General features: G+C 39.9%; 1 protein-coding gene across 1 annotated transcript in view; it reads right to left on the bottom strand.

Annotated features, from left to right (window-relative positions):
• LOC115380325 (macrophage receptor MARCO-like) overlaps nucleotides 1–22,907 on the bottom strand; it is a 118,939-nt gene that overhangs the window by 5,348 nt on the left and 90,684 nt on the right. Inside the window, exons 14-18 of the mRNA XM_030081454.1 lie at nucleotides 11,932–11,994; nucleotides 11,738–11,818; nucleotides 4,798–4,860; nucleotides 4,602–4,682; nucleotides 2,109–2,165 (exon numbers count right to left, since the gene is read on the bottom strand). Coding sequence (XP_029937314.1) covers nucleotides 2,109–2,165; nucleotides 4,602–4,682; nucleotides 4,798–4,860; nucleotides 11,738–11,818; nucleotides 11,932–11,994 — 345 coding nt within the window. The remainder of the gene's footprint in view (nucleotides 1–2,108; nucleotides 2,166–4,601; nucleotides 4,683–4,797; nucleotides 4,861–11,737; nucleotides 11,819–11,931; nucleotides 11,995–22,907) is intronic.

Genomic DNA, 22,907 nt, shown 5'->3' with positions numbered 1-22,907 from the left:
TATAACTCTTCAGTAAAATGGATGAACTGTATGTTTTCTCACTTTGGTCATTGTCCCTTTAGGAAAGGGAGACAACACATGCCCCTGCTCTGTGCTTTGCATCATAGTTTCATATTATTGAGTAAAATGTACATAAACTTGGAAACACAGACTGTAATGCTGTAGACATATGTAATTACATGGAATGGAAAGGTGTAATGTAGAGGAATGTGAATTTTGCCTGATGTTAAAATGTTCCCCCTGTTGGCTGATTTCTGTAGGTGGAGGGATTTGAATGCTACTAACCGATCACTATTAACTGCCATGTCCACCTGCTGCAACATGGTTTTCAGTCAACACAGCAGCTGCTTTAGCTAGTTCACAGCGCTATTGCAAATCATTTTAACAAGTTTAGCCACCTACAACAATGTCAGTCATTGCTGACACTTTTTTCGCAGCTATGCTGAGTCAATTTGTTGGTGAAAGGGGTCGTAATAAATACAAGAGTTTTATATTTATCCAAAAGCCGATGATATACAGTTGGATGAATGCTTCAGTGACGTGACATTAATTCTAACACAGAGACTGGGGGGCCTCTCCAGCAAGGCTAGCTGATAAATTAGATTTTTGCCAAATCCTGTTGGCAGAACACCGCTTTGAGTATTTTTAGTTTTATTTCATTTAAAGGAATACTTCAGCGTTTTGGGTAAAATACCCCTTTTCTGACTTACCCAGACTAAGGCAAGATGTTCGATGCCATTTTCACCTCTGTACATCCAGAGGTTCAATAGCGCTGCTAAGATCCTGATGAGGGCATGCAAGCATGACCACATCACGCCCATCCTCAAATCACTCCACTAGCTGCCCATTGAACTCAGAATTCAATACAAGGTCTCCCTCCTCACACATCAGTGCATTCATGGACATGCTCCACACTATCTTAAAGAACTCCTCACTCCTCAGACTTCCTCACACACCCGCTGCACTGCCCACCTCCTCAACCCCCCCAGGACCAGACTTTGCACTATGGGAATGCTCTCCCTGACCACCTGAGAGCACCGCAGACTGTGGACACTTTTAAACACAACTTAAAGACTTACCTTTTTACTAAAGCCTTTTAATGTATTTTATCATGTTGTCTGTTTTTAACTTAGCATATTTGCACCGCCTTCTGTAGCACTTTGAGATTTGTTTTTTATGTAAAGTAAAAATAAAATGTATTATTATTATCATCATCATCATCATTATTATTATTACTTGAAGTCTATAGGACTCATTAGCCTGGCTAGTTTTTTCGTAGAAACAATTTAGTTAAGTTAAACGCTTGGAACTATAACCGCTGAACACATATATCCTTCTGTCTATCACAGTGATCCACACTCTACTAAAGTACCAGTGGTTTAAGCATGGTGCAAGTACCCTGAGCAGTGCACGCATCACTGCACTAGATGGAAAGATGCATGCCTTCAGTGGTTATAGTCCCAACCATCAAACTTCTCCTAAAACAAGTCTTGTTTTTATCAAAAAATGTGAATATGTGTATTTCAAATCCACATGATACACTGTGTAAATAAGACAGCTTTGGAGTTGCTGTAACATTTGTTTTTTCACTTTGATGGAGCCAGGCTAATGACTCCTAGACTTGAATTGTTAATGTGAAGCTAACAGAAAATGCTATTTATAGGAGCCAAACCTGTGGACACACAGAGGTGAAAATGAAATCAAACATCTTGCCCTCTACTTTCCCGGCGCAGCGCGGGTGGCGCAGGGAGGCGAACCCCCTGCCAGGGGCGTCGTAGTGGGGGGGAAAGTGGGACTGATTACCCAGGGCCACAATGGGGGAGGGGCCCTCAAAAGGCCTGAAATAAAAAGGTCGGCAATACAAGGGCCCAATAAGATTTCTTTTCATGGGGCCCAATGGTGTATTGTCATATGGCAGGGTTAACTGACAATTACACCCTTTTGTTTACTTAGTGTGTTGTTTTCCTTTTTCAGACAAAGCTGATTTCATGAAATATTGCAATGTCAGGCTGTTGCTGTATTCTGATTGGTTCTGCTCTGCCCTCCACTGAGCTCTGCTCCACTGCTGCTGACTCCCCTGCTCTCAGGTCAGCCCTGCGTAGACTTACGGGCTGCTGGTCCTCGCTCTCCTTTGGGTCCAGGAGGGCCTCGTGGTCCTGCAGGACCTGTGGGGGTAAGGAGGAACCATATGACTGGTCATCTGGTGAAGACCAAAGATATGTTTCATTTTAAAAGTTCCCAGCCAAGTCAAGTTTATTTGCATAGCCTCATACTTGGTGATCACTTGTATCATCCATAATGCAGATGAAGGACACTGTCTGGCCAATTCTTGCTGCATGAAATAAGGTCTACACAATGCAATACAAATAAATAGACAGATAGCAAACACACCACTGCCATTTTAAGACATTGCTTTCCCATAAGCTTTACATGACAGTGTTTTGATTCACAGCATGGACTACCAAACCTTTTCTGCCCAACAGATACTTCTGTGTGTGTCTTGAAAGAAAGGTTCTAGTGGTTTCCAACCTCTACAGTAAAAAAGCAGGTTCAGGATTTTTAGAAGCCAATATGCGGTGAGTAAAAATCCTTTGGGACGATCCAAGAGTTATCCAGCCACGTTTTTTTTTATGTTTGAGAAATTTGTAGTATTTGGTAGTTTTGGTGAGTCAATGAAAAATGAAAATCTTTCAGTCAAAATCATATGCCTCTAACTTTTATTAAGTTTGACTTGGTTTGCAGTAATTGTACATACAACTACAAGCAGAATGTGAATGGATTTTTGGGAAAATGGTTCATGAAAATTGTTTTTTTTTTTGTTTGGTTTTTTTTGTTTTTGTTTTTTGGAGAGGGTACAACATTTTGCTATTATAAACTAGCACTGATTACTGAATTTCTCAAAAACACAAAGGAAAACTGTCAGGCTTTGGCTGCTAAAAACCATAAAGTAGATTTTGTGGCCATGTAAGGTAGGGTTCAACTGATACCCATATCTCTGAATCAAAGCTCTATATATTTTTCACATTTTCAATATCTTTACATTTGTCCACATTTATGACAAAAAATATCAAGTATGTTTTATGCCCCAGAATTGATGTCAGGATAGGAAATCTCTGAAACAATATTGAGACTACATTTAGACCCTAAACCTCTTCATGGAAACCCACACAAATGAGATTCTTTTACAATTAGCAGCTCTTAGAGCAGAGTAACCCACCATATTTATTTAGTAGCAGGGAATATCTGGGATACCTCTCACTTAGACTTATACTTTCTTTATTGTCACTGCACAAAAAAACACAGGAGTGAGTTTTTTTTGCAACGAAATATCATTGCTTGGCTTCCGGATTACAACAGAGATGGAACTGTGGGGCAGTTTAAGTAATTAAAATACAATCTATATAACTAGTACATAAAAAACAAGAGCTAAATAATAATGAGTGCAAGAAGAATAAATAGATAAAACAGAATAAACAGTGTAAACAACAGAAACATCGTAGCAGCAGGGTGAAGAGTCTTTCACAACAGGAGGTAATTCTCCTCATCCCAGGAGCTCTCCCGGTACTGGGCCACACACCCTGGGGCTGAAGAGACTATGGGCCCTATCTTGTGCCACCTGCTATCCGCTGCCACTACCCGCTACCCGCAAATTGTGGATTTAGGAACTTCCACTATCCCTAAATGGTATCTTGCGCCCACGCTACCCGCTATCCGTTATGCCGACTGCGTCATTTGCGCCTGGAGGTGTGTCCGTGGTCGTGTTTGGGCTGTTAGGAGAGCGCGCCCAGGCGGCTTCAATGCGCGCCCCGACGGAGCCTCACCACGCACACGGTCGGACTGATACCGGGACGCCGCCGGAATGGACTGAGTATATTACTCATATAGACTGTTTAGAGGAAAGACTGTTTTAATTGGACACTTACGCCAGCACGTTTTATTGTTTTATCATAAGCCAGCAGCTGTGCTATATTTTTATTTTTAATATTTTATTTGCGCAATCTACCTTGTCAATAAATTAGTTTACACATAGTTCCACCTCTGCCTCTTGTGTGTGTGTGGTGATTTTACTCAATCAGTACAACCTTGTGACACATCCACTTGGACACATGTGGCTCCACCTCCCGAATTAACTCGCCTATAATATAATATATAATATGTATATAAAGCCAACTTGCTTTAGCCTCAGTAGAACCCCTGAGAAAATCTACCTCCCTCTCTCCATCGCGGGTTTAGGATTTAGGATTTAGGATTTAGGATAGCGCATCCTGCCCTTAAAGGCAATGGCACCTGGCACACTGATTGGTTTAACTGGCGTAACGCCCAAAACACGCCTATGCATAATATTGCGGGTAGCGCAGGTGTTTTGCGGATAGCGGGAGGTGCACAAGATAGCAACTTTTACGGGGGAACGCCTCTTGCGCAACCCTAAATCCGCAAATAACGAGTTTATGGAGTCTGGCGCAAGATAGGGCCCTATAACTCCATAAAAACAAAAATCATCAATCTAATAATTCATTTACAAACAATAATTAAATGAAATAAGATGTGTAAAGACAAAAAAATCACTCCATGTTCTACGGACATCAGACTTTGAAACTGACCTGTAACTCCGTTTGGGCCAGTGTTTCCTCTTTCACCTTTTGCTCCTTTCATGCCAGCGGCACCAGCAATCCCTGGCGGTCCTGGGAATGTAGATACAGTGGATTATGTTTGGTAAAATACCTGTCCTACCCATAAGTAAAGAGGTGGACCATGCTGCTGTAGTTCTACGCGTGTGCCCACACACACATCACATACCTTGTACACCAGCGACTCCCTTGTCACCTTTGGCCCCAGCTCTTCCAGGAGGCCCCTGAAGGCCTGCAGTCAGAGCAGAAATGGTATGTCAGAGGCAGTGAAATATACAGGTTTTACATGCCTTTACTAAGGCTGTCAGATCAAATATAAGTACTGCTGAATTTTAAAATACAATAAATCTCTATCTATCTATCTATCTATCTATCTATCTATCTATCTGTATCTCTATCTATCTATTGACATTTGCCAATATCCCCTCTGCTCTTTCGTCACAGCATGTGTACGCTCGCAGGACGTTGCATTCCAAGCATCCAGTGTTGTGACTTTGTACACCGTCCGGAAACAACAGTCAATTAAAGGCTTCCGCCTGTCAATCATCATACTATACTTCTGATCAAAATTATTAAATGTTTATATAATCAAACTAAATCTTGAATAAAAATGTTTTTTTTCATCAAGTGTATTTAATTTTTAACACCTCTGGACATCGAATTTAATGCTTTTTAATGCCATTTAAGGCCTTAATGTTCGCAAAATCTATTTAACGGCTTTTAATGCTTTTTAACGATGAAACGACGAAACCCTGTGATTATACAGTAACTTGAATGCATTATGTTTTAAGTCTAAATATTGTCATTATAAGTCTCATAAAAGTCCCCTGAAGCCACTATTTAAGGGGTTGTTTTTCAAAAATCTCTCCTGCGGGAGCATACCCCTAGGAGGAGGGGGATATGCGGTAGGGGGCCTAGTAGAGCTTTATGCCTTGCAACGGATCCAGGCTCATTTAAAACCAACAGATACTTCTGTGTGTCTTGAAAGAAAGGCTCTAGTGGTTTCCAACCTCTACAGTAAAAAAGCAGGTTCAGCATTTTTAGAAGCCAATATGCAGTGAGTAAAAATCCTTTTGGATGATCCAAGAGTTATCCAGCCAGGTTTTTTTGTGTTTGAGAAATTTGTAGTATTTGGTAGTTTTGGTGTGAGTAAATGAAAACTGAAAATATTTCTCTCTTTTTTTTTAATACGTTATTTTTTCAATGATTATTGACATATCTGCAGCTTAACTCGAAATACACACAGTAGGTCTACCCATACATATACACAGTATACAATACATAGCACTTGCAGGGAGTGTCAATAGCGTAATAATCTCTTTGAAAATGAAAACAATAATATCGACCTTCTGATTCCTTTTAATGATGTGGTTATAATTTACGGTCATCTAAAATCCACCTTTTCTCAAACACATCTTCCATATTCCTTATTTTGTGAGTTATTTTTCCATAAGTTCAACTTCTTTAATCCTAATTTTCCATTTTGTTAGATCTGGGGGTTTAGTTGTTTTCCACACTTTTGTAATTTGCTTCAGAGCTGTGATTCTCGAAATTCTGAAAAGGTAATTTTCATCTTGATTAAGACTGGGTGGAGGTTTTCCCAACATAATATGCTCTGCTTTCAAATACAGACGTTTTTTTTTTGCAGACCTCTTCTTTAAATTTAAACACCTCCAACCAAAATTCATTTAGAATTTTACATGAAAAGATTATGCAGGAAATTTGCATTCTTTTCACCACAATTCCTCCAGCACTGAGAATTTAAAGTTGATTTATGACTAGAAATTGTGTCTGTGGTCAAAAAGTATCTCATATTCATTTTCCAAGCAAATTCTCTCCAAAATAAGGAATTGGTGGTTTTGTGAATTTCATTAAACATCTGTTTCCATTCTTTGTCTGTTATATGTATTCTCAACTCTTCTTCCCATTTTATCTTTACATTATGGTTTGTTGTCTCTTCTTTCTCTTGTAGAATTTTATAAACCTTGCCCATTATGTTTTTGAATTTACTGTTGTAGTTACTCATGATATATTTCAGTAGGGGGTGAATATTCTGTATTTCTTTTGCCTGTTTACTCTTTAAATAACTTCTTATTTGCAGGTATCTGTAAAATTGATAATTTGGTAAGTTATCAACACATCCTCACTCCCAATGCGTTATCAGCCTGACAAATGGTCAGGGTCCCTTAGCGTCACATGCCGACTCTTTAGGCACCCGTTTCTTGTCAGTTTTCGACGAGTTGGGTAACCCGACAGACTTACATAGAACTCCCACAACGTCTGAAATAGACGCCACGGGAAGCATTTGGGGCGTCAACTAACTCTTTGTTGTCATGGTAACGTGACGTTTTCTGCGTCATATAACGTGGGAATAGAGTCTGCCCAACATGATCTCACAGAAATCAGTGAAATGAGCACAACCTCTTAATAACGCATTCCGTGCTCCTCGCACGTAACCTGTTTTAATCATAGATTTCTATGGTTTTAATTCCGTGTGGTCACCACACAAACAGTGTCCACTGAAAGTCAACGAGGATCCGTGCTGGACACACGGATTCTCGGCTTCAAAGTCATTATTCAACCTGTTGTATAATGACAAATAAACTTCCTTGTGTCCTTGTATGTGTCGAATATAAAAGGCCATAATGGTCGATCATAAGCTTTTTCAGCATCGAGCGTTAACATTATCATCTGTTCTTTGGACTCTGTTGAAAAATCTAACAAATTCAAAGTACGCCGGATGATATCTGACAGCAACCTGTCATGTATAAAACCAGTTTGATCCAAATTTAATAGATATGGGGTTATTTTCGATAGTCTATTGGCTATGATTGTAGTAAATGGGAAGTGAAATGGGTCTGTATGAGCCACACTCAGTATGATCCTTACCTTCCTTTGGTATAACAGTTATAACAGAAGAATTCCAGGTGGGATGCCATGTTTCTTTTTCCAATATCCAGTTAAATACTCTACACAAGATTGGGCTTAAGATCTCCCTAAAAGTTTTATAGAATTCATTTGTATATCTGTCACTTCCCAGGCTTTTATCCTTCCTGCTTCTTTGTATAGTTGATAAAATTTCTTCAACTGTGATTGGTTGTATTAATTGTGAATTTTGATCAGCCGTCGCCTGTGGTAAGTTTAACACACTCAAAAACTGTTAACTTCCTTTATTATGGCTTTCCGTATTCTTATGAAGATTTTTGTAATATTTTAAAAAAACAATCTGATATTTTGGGTGTTTCAGTATAGTAATTAGATTTTTCCCCTTTTATTTTAGAGATTACAGCTCGTTCCTTTTGCTTTTTCAACTTAAATGCCAGTAATTTTATTGCTTTTGGACTGTTATCATAGTATTTTTGTCTTGTAAAGGCGAAGGCTTTTTCTGTTTCATCTGTTGAAAGTACATGTAGTTTATTTTGTGTTTTTTTTTTTTTAATTCCTGTCTAATATTCTCATCTCCTGTAATTTCATGAAGCCTTTGTTGTCTTTCCACCTCTCTTTTTACTGCATTTATTTCCTCCTTTGCACGTTTCTTTTTCCATGTTGCATAAGATATTATTTCACCCCGTATCATTGCTTTTGCAACTTCCCATAATACAATAGGTGTTATTTCTCCATTATCATTATACTGGAGGTAGCTTCTCATAACTTGATGGATTTTATCCCTAAATCCCTATCTTCAAGCAAGGAATTATTTAGTCTCCATGAAGTTTTTCCCCTTGCTGTCTCCAAACCTATTGTTAATAACATTGAAGCATGACCTCCCAGGGCTCTATTTCCGCAGACCAGGCGAGGCGGGGGTGCAGCTGTGCTGCGCACCTGCGCCAACTGGGTGTGGCCAAGTGGATTTTGCAATTTTGGCACGCCGTGCACGGTGGTGCAACTACTGCACCGTTCCTCCTACCGGCGCAAGGGAGGAGAGAAGGCGTGGAGTGGGTTTGACACAGCCGATTCACTTTAAACCAATCAAATGAGCCCCTGTCCTCGCCTTTAAAATGCGCTGCGCGAAGGCGTAATGAACGTTCACACAATTGACGTGGAAGAAGAGAGCAGCCGCAACACACACTCAGGACAGTGAGGCCAGTCTTGGCTGCTGGAATGTTGCTGGAGCTACCTGCCATCCATCTGTCCACCCATCCATCCGTCCATCCATCCATCCATCCATGCATCTATCCTTACATTCGTCTTCCTCATTCCCCTGTCTTTCCATTACCTACCTGCCTTGCATCTCTCTTTTTCCAGCTCTGTCACCGTCTGTTAAAGTTATTGATTTTTACGAGCAGATATAAATTTAACTGTGAAGCCCCCATTTTTAATGAATGTTTTTACCTCAAAGGATAATCCTCGCCATATTCATATAAATACATGTTTGTTTTGCAACTTTTGACTCCCATCGCTTATTGATACAACAACACACTAGAGATTAAAACAAAATCTGGTTCATGAAAGCTTGAACATTTGCTGTTCTAAACGCCCAGTGTCTGACAAGGAATTGATGCATTTTACATTTTCGATATGTGTGGAATCAGGGTTTCCCCTAGAAAAAAAATTGGCACTGGACAATGTGACCGGCAGGTTTTCAATTTTTTCAATTTTCGTGCCTTTTGGCACGAAAATGTCACTGCGCCAAGCTGAATCTGTCGACACCTCCCCCTGCTGCACCGCCACTCCCATCTCAGCGCACCTCGGTCTGCGAAAATACGAAACTGTGCGCGCCTCAGGTTGCGCTGGTCGAAAATAGCTCTGTGCAGGGTGCGCCTCACTGCGCCACCACGCACTGCGCCACGAAAATAGAGCCCCCAGACTTATTGTATCTATTTGACATTTCTTTACTCTTGTTATATCATCTTTGAAAATAAAAAAGTAATCGAGTCGTGAGTATATCTTATGTGCTTCTGAGTAATATGTATATCTTTTTCCTTGTGCATTCAAGATTCGCCAGATATCTACTAATCCTATTTCCGTCTCTGCCTTCCTTAACACTGCTGCTGTTTTTTTTAGATTTATGTTTCCCTTTACTTTGAGTATCTTTTGCATTCATAACAATGTTAAAATCTCCTCCCATAATTGTGATTCCCCTTGCCTCTGTAACCAACATAGACAGTATCTTTACCATACAACCTGGGTCGTGTCCAGGTGGATTATAGATGTTCAGCAGTGACACTGGTTTATTTCCTATCTTTCCTGTTATTAACACATCTACCTTCTTTATCTTGTATTATTTTATCAACTTTAAATGGGATATTTTGAATCAGAATAGCTACCCCTCGTTTAGCTGTACTATGGGCTGATACCAATTTTTCTAGTTTACAATGTTCCTCCTTATTTAGATTTGTTTTCAGAACTTGTAAAATTTTCTTTCTTTTGATTGGATTGTTTAGACCGTTAGTATTCTGAGAAATTATTGTTATTTCATTCATTTCACATATATTTTTTTACTCTACCTCTTTTCCTTTCTGGTCTGTGACCCCATAACAAAGGAGAAAAAAAGAAAAAAGAAAAAAAAGGAAGCGGAAAACTGAAAATCTTTCAGTCAAAATTATGCCTCTTACTAGGGATGGCTCGATACCACTTTTTCACATCCGATACCGATACTGCAGCCTTGAGGATCGGCCATTACCGATCCTCGGTAATATTACAGGGGAAAACTGCTTGAATTACTGCTGGCCTATTAATTTATTTCATTTAGGTGACGTGGAACGGTAACTCTCAAAAAGATAATTGTTTGGAAATGCTAAAACGTCTATGCGTGGTCTTATAACGATCTCCCGACGAATATTTAATTCTCTGCGCAGTAACACTGCACCTTCATCCACGGGATCGTTGTCGAAAGGACATGCCATGTTCGTGAAAAAAGGTACTGCGGTAACTGACCAAGAGCTTAAGTTCCCTCCCTCTGTGAAACAGGCTACAGTTACCCCTCTTTCTCTGATTTGAGTTACCTCCCTTTGTGAAACGGAAAACCCAGAGTTTCCCTCATTTCAGGGTTAACAGACTCAGAGTTTTCACTAAACCTGCTTTGGGAAACGGACCCAAGATTTGCTGCACCAAAACAAAAACGGTTTGCTTTTCTTTGCACTCGCCTGTAAAAAGTCTCCCTACTCCTTTCCATGATGCTTCTTCAGATGCTTTATTAAGTCCGTTGTGTTAAAACGTCCGGTTTTGCTACCACCCCTTGAGACACTCATATTGCAAACGTTGCGCTTTTGTCTTCCGTTAACGTAAAGTTAACGGAGGACATGACGACAGCAGGCTTCTGCTCACGTGACGAAAACACAGGCAAATGGCAACCATGGCGACAGCTCGTCTGTGTTACGGCATGTCGCGCAAAGTGAAGTTGAGGATATATGAGATAGCTTGGGCTTATGGATCGGATCGGACGGGTTCTAATAAAAAAATCCGATACCTGATCCAGTCATTTTGGCCTGGATCGGACCCGATACCGATCCAGTGGATCGGATCGGACCATCCCTACCTTTGACTTGATTTGCAGTAATTGTACATACAACTACAAGCAGAATGTGAATGGATTTTTGAGAAAATAGTTCATGAAAATAGTTTTGTTTTTTGTTGAGAGGGTACAATATTTTGCTATTACAAACTAGCACTGATTACTGAATTTCTCAAAAACAGGAAAGCAAAACTGTCAGGCTTTGGCTGCTAAAAACCATAAAGTAGATTTTGTGGCCATGTAAGGTAGGGTTCAACTGATACCCATATCTCTGAACCAAAGCTCTATATATTTTGCACATTTTCAGTATCTTTAAATTTGTCCACATTTATGACAAAAAAAAAAACATCTAGTATGTTTTACACCCCAGAATTGATGTCAGGATAGGAAATCTCTGAAACAACATTGAGACTACATTTAGACCCTAAACCTCTCCATGGAAAACCCACACAAATGAGATTCTTTTACAATTAGGAGCTCTTAACAGCAGAGTAACCCACCATATTTATTTAGTAGCAGGGAAAATGTGGGATACCTCTCTATCATCAAACTAATAATTCATTTACAAACAGCAAAACAATTAAATGAATAAATAAGATATGTAAAGACAAAAAAATCATGGCAAGTTCTACGGACATCAGACTTTGAAACTGACCTGGAACTCCGTTTGGGCCAAGGTTTCCTCTTTCACCTTTTGCTCCTTTCATGCCAGCGGCACCAGCAATCCCTGGCAGTCCTGGGAATGTAGATACAGTGGATTATGTTTGGTAAAATACCTGTCCTACCCATAAGTAAAGAGGTGGACCGTGCTGCTGTAGTTCTACGTGTGCACACACACACATCACATACCTTGTACACCAGCGGCCCCCTTGTCACCTTTGGCCCCAGCTCTTCCAGGAGGCCCCTGAAGGCCTGCAGTCAGAGCAGAAATGGTATGTCAGAGGCAGTGAAATATACAGGTTTTACATGCCTTTACTAAGGCTGTCAGATCAAATGTAAGTACTGCTGAATTTTAAAATACAATAAATCTCTATCTATCTATCTATCTATCTATCTATCTATCTCTGTCTATCTATCTATGTTTTGTTTTGTTTTTTTTTACTTGTATATTGAAGTGAACTCATCATTGCTATCCCATTACCTAAGCTCCATAACCTCTCATTTACCCAGTCTCACAATCTCCTTTACTAAAATGCTACTTTGGTTTCAACACTCTTACTACTCTAATCTATCTTGGAAAAATGTTTGGAGAGGGCAAGATTCAGCCGAAGCCCAGCTGAAATCCCTCAAAAAATGTTTGTGCTGAGAATACTCCTGTATTTAAGAAAAGATGAATATTGGTCTGATGTGTTAATAAACTGGTGTACTTTGAAGTGATTTGATGTTAGCACAGAAACTTTGCTTCTCTGTTCAAATCTCTCCAAAGGAGGCAGCTCTACCTGGCATTCCAGTATCTCCCTTTTCTCCTTTTGCGCCTTTGTTCCCTGGGAATCCTGGGGACCCCACTGGGCCCTGGGGTCCTACATAGATGCACACACACACACACACACACACACACACACACACACAGATTGAAAAAGGAAGACCCATGCTGTGCCATCACTGTGACCTCTCAGAAACAGAAACTGAAATGCACTTCCTTCTCATATGTCAAAAATATCTTAAGATAAAAAAAACATAATTACCCTGAATTTGCAAAAATATCCCCACCCTGTAGCATCCTTTCAGAAGAACAAATCATTCCACTCATACTGGGAGGGAATTATTTGCAGCAGAATATGGATTTGCCTCAGAGAGAGAGACTGGGCTCTTGTACTGTGTTCTTTAGGAACTTGTAATGTGGTCATTGTTGTTATATATTTGCTTTGAATTTTAATGCATTGCTGTTTTGTGTATCAGTGTTTCAATGAAGTTGGTTTATTTTATCTATTGTTTATTTTTCTCATTTCTGATGGTTTGGCAACACAAAATTGTATCGTCCTGCCAATAAAGCTAATTTTGAATTTGAATTTGAATTGAGAGTTGATGTTACATGTACACTTTGCTGTAAAATGAACAGCTTTTCTGGTGAGAAGATAGCATTGTTTAAAGAACAGGGACTGTCTGCCCATCCCTACTTTGGCTATGTTTTTTGACTGGGAAAGGTTAAAGATTATGACTTAGAAATTTGAAAAAAAATAAATAAAAATCTAGCAGTATATTTATCGTTCGGGAATAAAGGGCTAAAATAGAATATTTGCTCATTTTAACATTTTCTCGAGTAATTTTGGCTGATCTGTTACTGGGAAAAAAATACTTCTTAGGTCTATTGCTACAATTAAAAATGTTCATAGGTTAAGATTTATTGATAAACAAGGTGAAAAGCGAATTGTTGTTTACTGATGAGCAATAATATTCCAAAAGATATTAATAAAACAGTTAGAAAGGATAATTAAAATACAATGTTGGAAAAGAGAGAAAGAGAGGAAGTTATCATGCTGGACCATACTGAAGTTTCTACTAGCTAAAAATAAATTCTCAATATGATGATTATGGACAGACTCACAGATGTTTTAAGGACTGCAATTTTTAGTGAAGTGCAGCAATATTGTTGATGATGGTCAGAGGATAAAAAAAAAAAAAAAAAGGAAGTGAAACTGTCTAATTTCTCAATCTAAAAAATGCTGATGCATTTTCCATGAAAGACATGAGTTTCTTCAGGTCCACAGCCCCTATCATATGAACAAAGGAAAAAAAATGCAGGTTTTTCTTACAGTAAATATCCTTTTGTAACTACAGATAAGGTTATTATCATGATGAGTCAGCATGTTTTCACACGCTGACACAAGGAACAGTAGAAACACATTTTCAGGGAGGGATGTCTGAGCACCCTCTAAAAAAATTGCATTACCCTGCTAAAAAGAATTAACTTTATTTGTATAGACCTTCTTCAAGCTTTGATGATGAAAAAAAGCAGAATTCCTTTACATAAAATATATGAAATAAGTAAAAAGAAGAGGTGCGACACCCAAAGATATATTAGAAGATATGATTTTTTTTTTTTTTTTAAGATTAGTTTTACAGTGATACTAAAAAAATTTTGCAGTATCACAACTGGTTGCTTTTAGTCTGTAACAGCCAGAAGTGTCTGAGCACCTGAGCCTTCACACCGGCACACAAAGGGTTAAAAGTCCTGTGACATGGAGCCAGAGTGCATTTTGCTTTTAAAGGGACCTAACTTTTCTAATCTAACTTTTCCTAATCTTAATCAGGTCTTGTTTCTGTCCACTTTAATCAAGATGTTTTTATGGCTAAACCTAACCTTTCCCAAACCTTAACCAAGTGGTTTTGTTAACTAAACCTAACCTTTCCCTAACCTTAACCAAGTGGTTTTGTTAACTGACAAAACAAACGCATCATGTATGTGCTGCTCTGATGCCTGGTGTAGCTAGTTTCATTGATTGAACGGAGGTGCATTACAATTATTTGGAACTGAAAGCCGAAAACATTTTGTGTCACCAAAATCATCTGGCATCATGTAACCAGCAGATACAAACAGATAGGGCCCTATCTTGCGCCAGACTCCCTAAACCTGCTATTTGCGGATTTAGGATTTAGGAAGAGGCGTTCCCCCGTAAAAGTTGCTATCTTGTGCACCTCCCGCTATCCGCAAAACACCTGCGCTACCTGCTATATTATGCATAGGCGTGTTTTGGGCGTTCCGCCAGTTAAACCAATCAGTGTGCCAGGTGCCATTGCCTTTAAGGGCAGGCTGCGCTATCCTAAATCCTATGGGCCCTATCTTGCGCCAGACTCCCTAAACCCGCTATTTGCGGATTTAGGATTTAGGAAGAGGCGTTCCCCCGTAAAATTGCTATCTTGTGCACCTCCCGCTATCCGCAAAACACCTGCGCTACCCGCTATATTATGTATAGGCGTGTTTTGGGCGTTACGCCAGTTAAACCAATCAGTGTGCCAGGTGCCACTGCCTTTAAGGGCAGGATGCGCTATCCTAAATCCTAAATCCTAAACCCGCGATGGAGAGAGGGAGGTAGATTTTCTCAGGGCTTCTACTGAGGCTAAAGCAAGTTGGCTTCATATACATATTATATATTATATTATAGGCGAGTTAATTCGGGAGATGGAGCCACATGCGTCCAAGTGGACGTGTCACAAGGTTGTACTGATTGAGTAAAATCCCCGGGTCACACCACACACACACAAGAGGCAGAGGGGGAACTATGTGTAAACTAATTTATTGACAAGGTAGATTGGGCAAATAAAATATTAAAATAATAATAAAAAATATAGCACAGCTGCTGGCTTATGATAAAACAATAAAACGTGCTGGGGTAAGTGTCCAATTAAAACAGTCTTTCCTCTAAACAGTCTATATGAGTAATATACTCAGTCCATTCCGGTGGCGTCCCGGTATCAGTCCGACCGTGTGTGTGGTGAGGCTCCGTCGGGGCGCGCATTGAAGCCGCCAGGACGCGCTCTCCTAACAGCCCAAACTTTAGGGAAAGCGGATAGCGGGTGGTCAGGACCACCCGCTATCCGCTTTCCCTAAAGTGTGTGCGCAAGATAGCAACTTTAGGGATAGCGCATGAAACACGCCCACGACGCACCTCCAGGCGCAAATGATGCAGTCGGCATAACGGATAGCGGGTAGCGAGTGGCACAAGATACCGTTTAGGGATAGCGGAAGTTCCTAAATCCGCAATTTGCGGGTAGCGGGTCGTGGCAGCGGATAGCGGGTGGCACAAGATAGGGCCCTAAATCCTAAATCCTAAATCCGCGATGGAGAGAGGGAGGTAGATTTTCTCAGGGCTTCTACTGAGGCTAAAGCAAGTTGGCTTTATATACATATTATATATTATATTATAGGCGAGTTAATTCGGGAGGTGGAGCCACATGTGTCCAAGTGGACGTGTCACAAGGTTGTACTGATTGAGTAAAATCCCCCGATCACACAACACACACACAAGAGGCAGAGGTGGAACTATGTGTAAACTAATTTATTGACAAGGTAGATTGGGCAAATAAAATATTAAAAATAAAAATATAGCACAGCTGCTGGCTTATGATAAAACAATAAAACGTGCTGGTGTAAGTGTCCAATTAAAACAGTCTTTCTTTTTGAAGCCGCCTGGGCGCGCTCTCATAACAGCCCAAACTTTAGTGTGTGCGCAAGATAGCAACTTTAGGGATAGCGCATGACACACGCCCATGGACACACCTCCAGGCGCAAATGACGGAGTCGGCATAACGGATAGCGGGTAGCGTGGGCGCAAGATACCGTTTAGGGATAGCGGAAGTTCCTAAATCCGCAATTTCGGGTAGCAGGGAGTGGCAGCGGATAGCGGGTGGCACAAGATAGGGCCCATAGTGTCTAACATAACAAAATGAAACAATGGCAATGACACCATGTGTCACTAACATGAAAACTAAAGAAAAACAGGAAGATGGAGTGTGGACTTGCTTTGCAGAACTCAACTAACCATACCCAAGGCCTGTGCGGTCCATAGGGCAGGTTAGGCAAATGCTATAGGCACCATCATGCCAGGGGGCGCCAGGGAGTGAGTTTTTTTTTTCCCATTCTATTTGAAAAAATTAGACAAGCGCCGTGTACCATCACTGCACCCCACTTGCCGCACGGTCCTGACCATACCACAGTTTGTCTGGAAGAGAACCAAGACTAACATTTTCATGTATCTCAATGCAGTTTTTGGTGCCACTTGAGGTCAAAAGGCATTGTTCTCCAATGGTGAAAAGAAAGTAAAAAATGAATCCAGAATGCAAATAAACCACTCAAAACACACTTGTTGTGAACACGCTGCTGCATTTTGGCAACAGTGTAGCCTTGCCTTGGTCAAACAAACCTTGTAGTAGTAAACCTTCCCGACCCAGATTCTCAGCTGTCTGCTTACAAAGGCTCCTCTCTACACTCAGCCTCCAAATGTAGGAAATAAAGTATAACTCCTTGCTTCACTCTGCGCTGGAAGTTTAATTCAACTCTGCAAAATGTTTGATCAATCTGTTCTTAAATTGGAAATTTGGCCTTGGGGTAGTGGAACTTTGGTAGTGGAAGTGCAAGGGTAAGCTAATTCATTCTATTTTATAGAGCAAAGATGGAATATCAAGCCAAGCAGCAGAAACTGTTTAAAAAACACATTGTGCGCTTTGTAAAAATGTGTTAGCGTCCACAATGGAATCCTTTGAAGGAGTCAGTGCTCATTTCTAAGCAAAGAAAAATGTGAAGTCTCAGAGACGGTTGAGGGAATTAATTATAAATAAGTTATCTTTTATCTAAGTGTGGCGGGGGGGGGGCTTTCATCATCAGATTTCTGGGAATCAAGAAAAACTGTTTCTTTTTTTTTTTTTTTTTTAGATAAATGACCATGCATTTAAATGCATGACAAAATGCATTTAGTCAGTCAGTCACTTATCTCAACCCACTCAGAGCTGTGCATTCCAGTTTCTGTAAAAACATAAAAATTAGTTTGGTTCATCTTCCCAGATAAGAACAATCACATTTGAACTTGGGTGACACCAAGTAACTACACCTGAAAGTGCTTTCCCCCCTCCTCCAAGAGAATTTTGGTATAATGTGTTAAGAATGAGAATGTTATATGAAACAGCTATGGGAAACAACTCCAAAACATAAGGGATTATGGATATAATGAGATGAGTATAGATATCTGATAGCCATGGTTGGAAAGGCTAACAGCAGAAATTGAACCAAGCACATAGCAAGCCTCCTCACTAAATAAGCAATAGGCAAATTTTCCATCCATTCCAAGAATCTATTTTTAGGTATACGCCTTTTTTTTGATTGGCAATAACCACCACCATGCTCCATTTTAACCAATCAGCATGAGAAATTAATCAGCTCTTTTTGGCCCATGACAAACCTTTCCACAATTTTTTTTATGCAAAAGCAGTGTAACTTTTTGAGATATCCTGCTGACAAACAAAAGACAAACAAACAAACAGAATAGGGCAAAAACTCCAACTCAAACACACTGTGTTACTGGAACCTTACCAGGTGTTCCAGGAAGTCCCCCAACTCCAGTTCTACCAGGAGGGCCTAAAACATAGAGTCAATGGTAAGCTTGGGTGTGGAGCACAGTTAATACCAAACAGAGCACTGTCATTGGGCCTAACATGGAGTCAACAATTTTTAGAAATGTGTGCTGATGTCTGTCTTTTTGTTAGTCATACACAGTCCATCTAGTGCGGGAAGACCATCAAATGGCACGAGTCTTGGTTCGTGTCTTTTACTTTCTCATCACATTTCATCTCCAATATGTGGTTAATTTGCAACATCATTTTGCATCGCTCCCAGTTGCTCCCAGACAGGGGATGCATAAATGTCAGAAGAACCCAGGATCCCGATTTTACATTCAAGCCTTCATCTGACCTGACTTTTTCTGTTTACTGTTTATTTTATGAAAATGGATTTACACTCAGGAGTAATGACAAAAACCAAGGTCTGGGCAGAGAAGTGCTTCTACCCAACTTCCATACGGACTGACATAGCTAGACATCAATTCTTCTGTGTTGCAGTCCAATTCTGTGATTTAGACTAATAAAACAAGTGCATTTTACTTAAAATCTTGCATCTTTATTTATAATCCCAGTGATTACAATATTCTAGTAACAACCATAATGAATCCAACCTGGAGGACCAAAGGGGCCTGGCTCTCCTGGTCTACCATTGATTCCCGTTGGTCCTGCTGGCCCAGGAATACCAACACCAATATCACCTGAAAAGAAACACACAGATTCTTGTGTAAGATCCTGTTTGGTTTTGACTTATGCTACACAATAGCATACGAACCTTCACGCTCATGAAGAGTTCAGTTTTCTTAGGTTGGTAGAACAACAAAAAGGAGGGATGCCTCAAAATGAATACATTTATACCATGGCTCCAAAACTAATTTGGGCCATAATCATGTACTCAATAAAGAGCAAGGAAATATTGTGTCACAGATGTGTAACCTCTGTGTTTATTAGGGCAAGTCAGGGCAAGCCTCCGTGGAACAGCAATTAGTGAAGCTGGCGTCTACTGACATACATGCACTGAGAGGTGGACATTCACAATTAAAATGTCAGTAAAGACGAGCAGAGGCAAAAATAAGAGAAAATTAGGAGGAGAACTTGTGCATTAATAGTACAGTTTTAGCTGTATTTTAGATGCATGTCAGGCTAACTTGCTGAATGATGGAATGTAGATGCCAGTTTTTCAACCCTGACCTGATGGCACATGGCCTATTATGAGTACATTATTGTGAAATTATTATTATTATTATTATTATTATTGTTGTTGTTGTTGTTGTTGTTGTTCTTCTTCTTCTTCTTCTTCTTCTTAAGTTTGCCCTCAATGAAGAGCCAATAATTGTTTATTGTTTGTTTTAAAGTAATACATTTATGAGAACAAAAACTTATTCGCTGAGATTAATGAGGTAAATTTATGAGAAAGTTCTGAATTCATAAAGTAACAAATTTGCAAGAAAAAAATCAGAAAATCTCTTAGAATAAATTCGGAAATTCTGAGATTATAAAGTCACAAATTTATGAGAAAAGCTTGTCTTTCTTTCATTTATTTATTTATTTATTTTAGTCAAGGAACTAAGAACCAAGAACTGGATTCAGCTAAGTGACGTGATGTGGTTCCTTAACCAAAAATAAACCAAAAAAAAAAAAAAAGAAAGAAAGAAAGAAAGAAAAAAAGAAAAGGAAAAACATTTTCGGAGTTTACTCATAAGTTTGTGACTTAATAATGTCAGCATCTTATGTTTTTATCTCATGCATTTTAAGTTTTAATCTCAGAGAATATCTGAGTTTTTCTTGGAGTATTACCCCTCCTCCCCTGGCACCATGACTTTTTTTTCAGTCCTAATATTCCGTCGTAGTTTTAACAGCTACAGTTCCCAGCTGGCAGAATAGTCAGTAGCTACTATAGCTCCACCCCCAACTCCTTTTAAATACGTTGCTCAGCCAAGAAGCTGGCACATCCAAATGGATGGTACCGGTAGCTAACTATGATCCTGTGAATGAGTGAATGAGTTTCACCTACAGCTCATAGATGTCCTTTGCATCTTAAAAAAAAGCAGCTGTTTCAGTGCAGAGTGAAAGTGTGTAGGCTTTAGTCCTTTGCAAATCCAGAAAAATCGGATTGTTTCAAGAATAACCATAAACACATGACAAGACATGGGACTGCTGAACATGCACTCACACGAAGTAAAGTAATGAAGGATGATATTTTCATAGAGACGGGGTTTGGTGGTGGAGGGTGACCTATAGACAAGTTTATGAGCCGTTTCCACTCTACATCCTAAACTCCTCCCATCGATGCAATCCATTTCCGTTTTGGCGTGCTGGTTTGTTTTTAGCCACAGACATACATAGGTTTTTAGCTAGCTAGCTCTGTCCTGCCGATGAAAGGAAATTAAAGATGGATACTTTAAAAAAAAAAAAAAAAAAGTGGTTCGGGAACGACGTGTGCGGTAGTGTGCTGGCCTAGTTAACCTGAAGAGTCCACTGATCAGAGTGCTTCGTGAGGCTTAGAATCTTGCCTTGTGTCCCTGTCTATCAGCACCCAGCCATGTTGTTCATTAAATACAGATAAACACAACAAATACTGTGTGCATTGTAGTTTTTAATATTATATATGAATATTTTTATAGTGATGTAATTATGTGGGCTGCTTCTGTATTTTACGGTTTAATACCTGTCAGGATTAAACACGTTCTCTTTCTTGTTGAAGCCATTTGTTAAGTTTCCTCAAAGCAATTCATTCATCCAGTGTTATTAATGTACAGCATGAGCTTACTATGAATGATGAACTGTGTTAAAAGAAACTGTTACACTAAGGAACATAAGGCCTAGCATTCATGATCATAGTTGTGCAATAATGAAATGAAATTACATTTTTACATTTACATAAACTTTTATTTTCACACAAACAGTCAAGGTGGTTGAATCGTGTTTCCATTGTAAGGACATAATTATTAAAATTGAAACCTCACGAGCAGCGAGCTACATGTCCAGACGAAGCTGCGTTAGCATGGAAGTTTGTTTACACCGGCATACGCTGCGCAAACCACTTCCGGCGGAAATGAAGTGCATTTTTGTAGGGTAATGGTGCCCCCCGGGATTTGGCGCGCAAACTTGTCTATTGGAAAACATCTGACTGAAACTCGCTGGGTAATTTGTCAGCTTGTGTAAAAGTCCACCCCTGATAGAGATTTCATACAGGAAATGTCAGTGCATTGACTAAGTGCGAGGGCATGCAAAAGAATGGCTGCAGGCCATCCATCCTGGTTTTCATCTGCCTCCTGACAGGAGATGACAGGTCATCAGCGCCAGGATCATCGCCAGACCTACAGCTGAAAGCTAATGCATCGTGCTGTACACACCTTCTCCACGCTGCACAATGAAATTAAGTTTGCATATAAAGAAGGCTGTGAGTCTGTGGACAGAGCAAGGTATTAACATGACCAGAGTTAGGGGCTGAAAGGGTGCTGATGATAATCAATACCAAAGAAGCTTCAGACGTCACCAGGTGCTGAGATTTTTGGTCTTTAACTCACTTCCTTTTCTGACTTACCTTTCTCACCCTTCTCTCCTGGTGTACCCGGAGATCCTTGTATCCCAGGTGCACCACGTTGGCCTGAGAGCACACACAGACAATTATAGAAATTAAATTAAAGAGGTGATAGAGTAGATGAACAAAACAATACCGGGGCAGTACTCGGTGATTAACTATTTTTATCTAGAACATCCAGCTCTGACACCCTTTGGCAGTGAACATCTGCCCTGCTGAAGTTGATCATTTCTCCCCCGTGATAAGACCAATTGGATTTGTGAGTTATACTGGTGGAATGCCATTCCCCTTTACAGTAGGGTATAACTGTAAGGATGAGGCAACACAGCTAAACAGGTTGGAAGCACAATATTTTATTCATTTTCTACTGGACCTTAGCAGCGTGTGGAACTTCCATTTGCAGCAATAACAGCTTCACACCTCCTCCTCATGCTGATCAACTGAAAACACAATGAATGGGATTTTGCCCCCCTCAAAAAGGGGGCTAGGGGACATGTTTAGCCATGTTGGTCATACCAATTGATTGACAATCCTTACAACTTATTTTTCATTGAAAAGGGGACTAATCAGGCTTTCTAACGGTATAAAAGACAACACCAATCGGTATTGTTACATGGGAGAAATGATCAACTGAAAAAATATTGCAAGGGATTTTGTCAAAAAAAAATTGGTCGCTTCCCACACAATTACCGGTGTCACTCATTCCAGAAATGCAGGATCCTCACATGTTGTATCTCATTGGAAAGAGGACGAATCAGGCTTTACAACGGTATAAGATACAACACTATTGGGTATAAATAAAGGGGAGAAATTATAGCTTTTTTTATTATAACTTTTTTTGCCTAGTGTAGATACTGTTTCAGCTGGCTTAAATAGGGGGTTTTAATGCCGAAGGGCTACCACCAAAACGTCACAATAAATACATTTTGGCAAGTGAGACAGTGTACAAGAGTTTGTTTGCAACTTTTGATCTCTATTCCTGGTCCAAAAAAGGCTGTGAGCCTCAGCCCTGGTAGATCTGGAATACATGCAGACACAGCAGAGGTCAGAGAGCAACAGTCAGCTGTCACCCTTTATATAGACAAATACATCCTTTGCATCACATAAATCTGAGATATCGTCCCTAACTGGAAATGACAACAGCTGTTCATGGGATGGATCAGAACTTTGATAATCGCATGCCTAAAACACACATAAAAGTACATACACAGATTGTCACACACATTCACATGCA

This window comes from Myripristis murdjan, chromosome 21 (genome assembly GCF_902150065.1).
Source record: "Myripristis murdjan chromosome 21, fMyrMur1.1, whole genome shotgun sequence".
NCBI lineage: Eukaryota > Metazoa > Chordata > Actinopteri > Holocentriformes > Holocentridae > Myripristis > Myripristis murdjan.
This window is presented reverse-complemented; position numbering and strand designations above follow the sequence as displayed.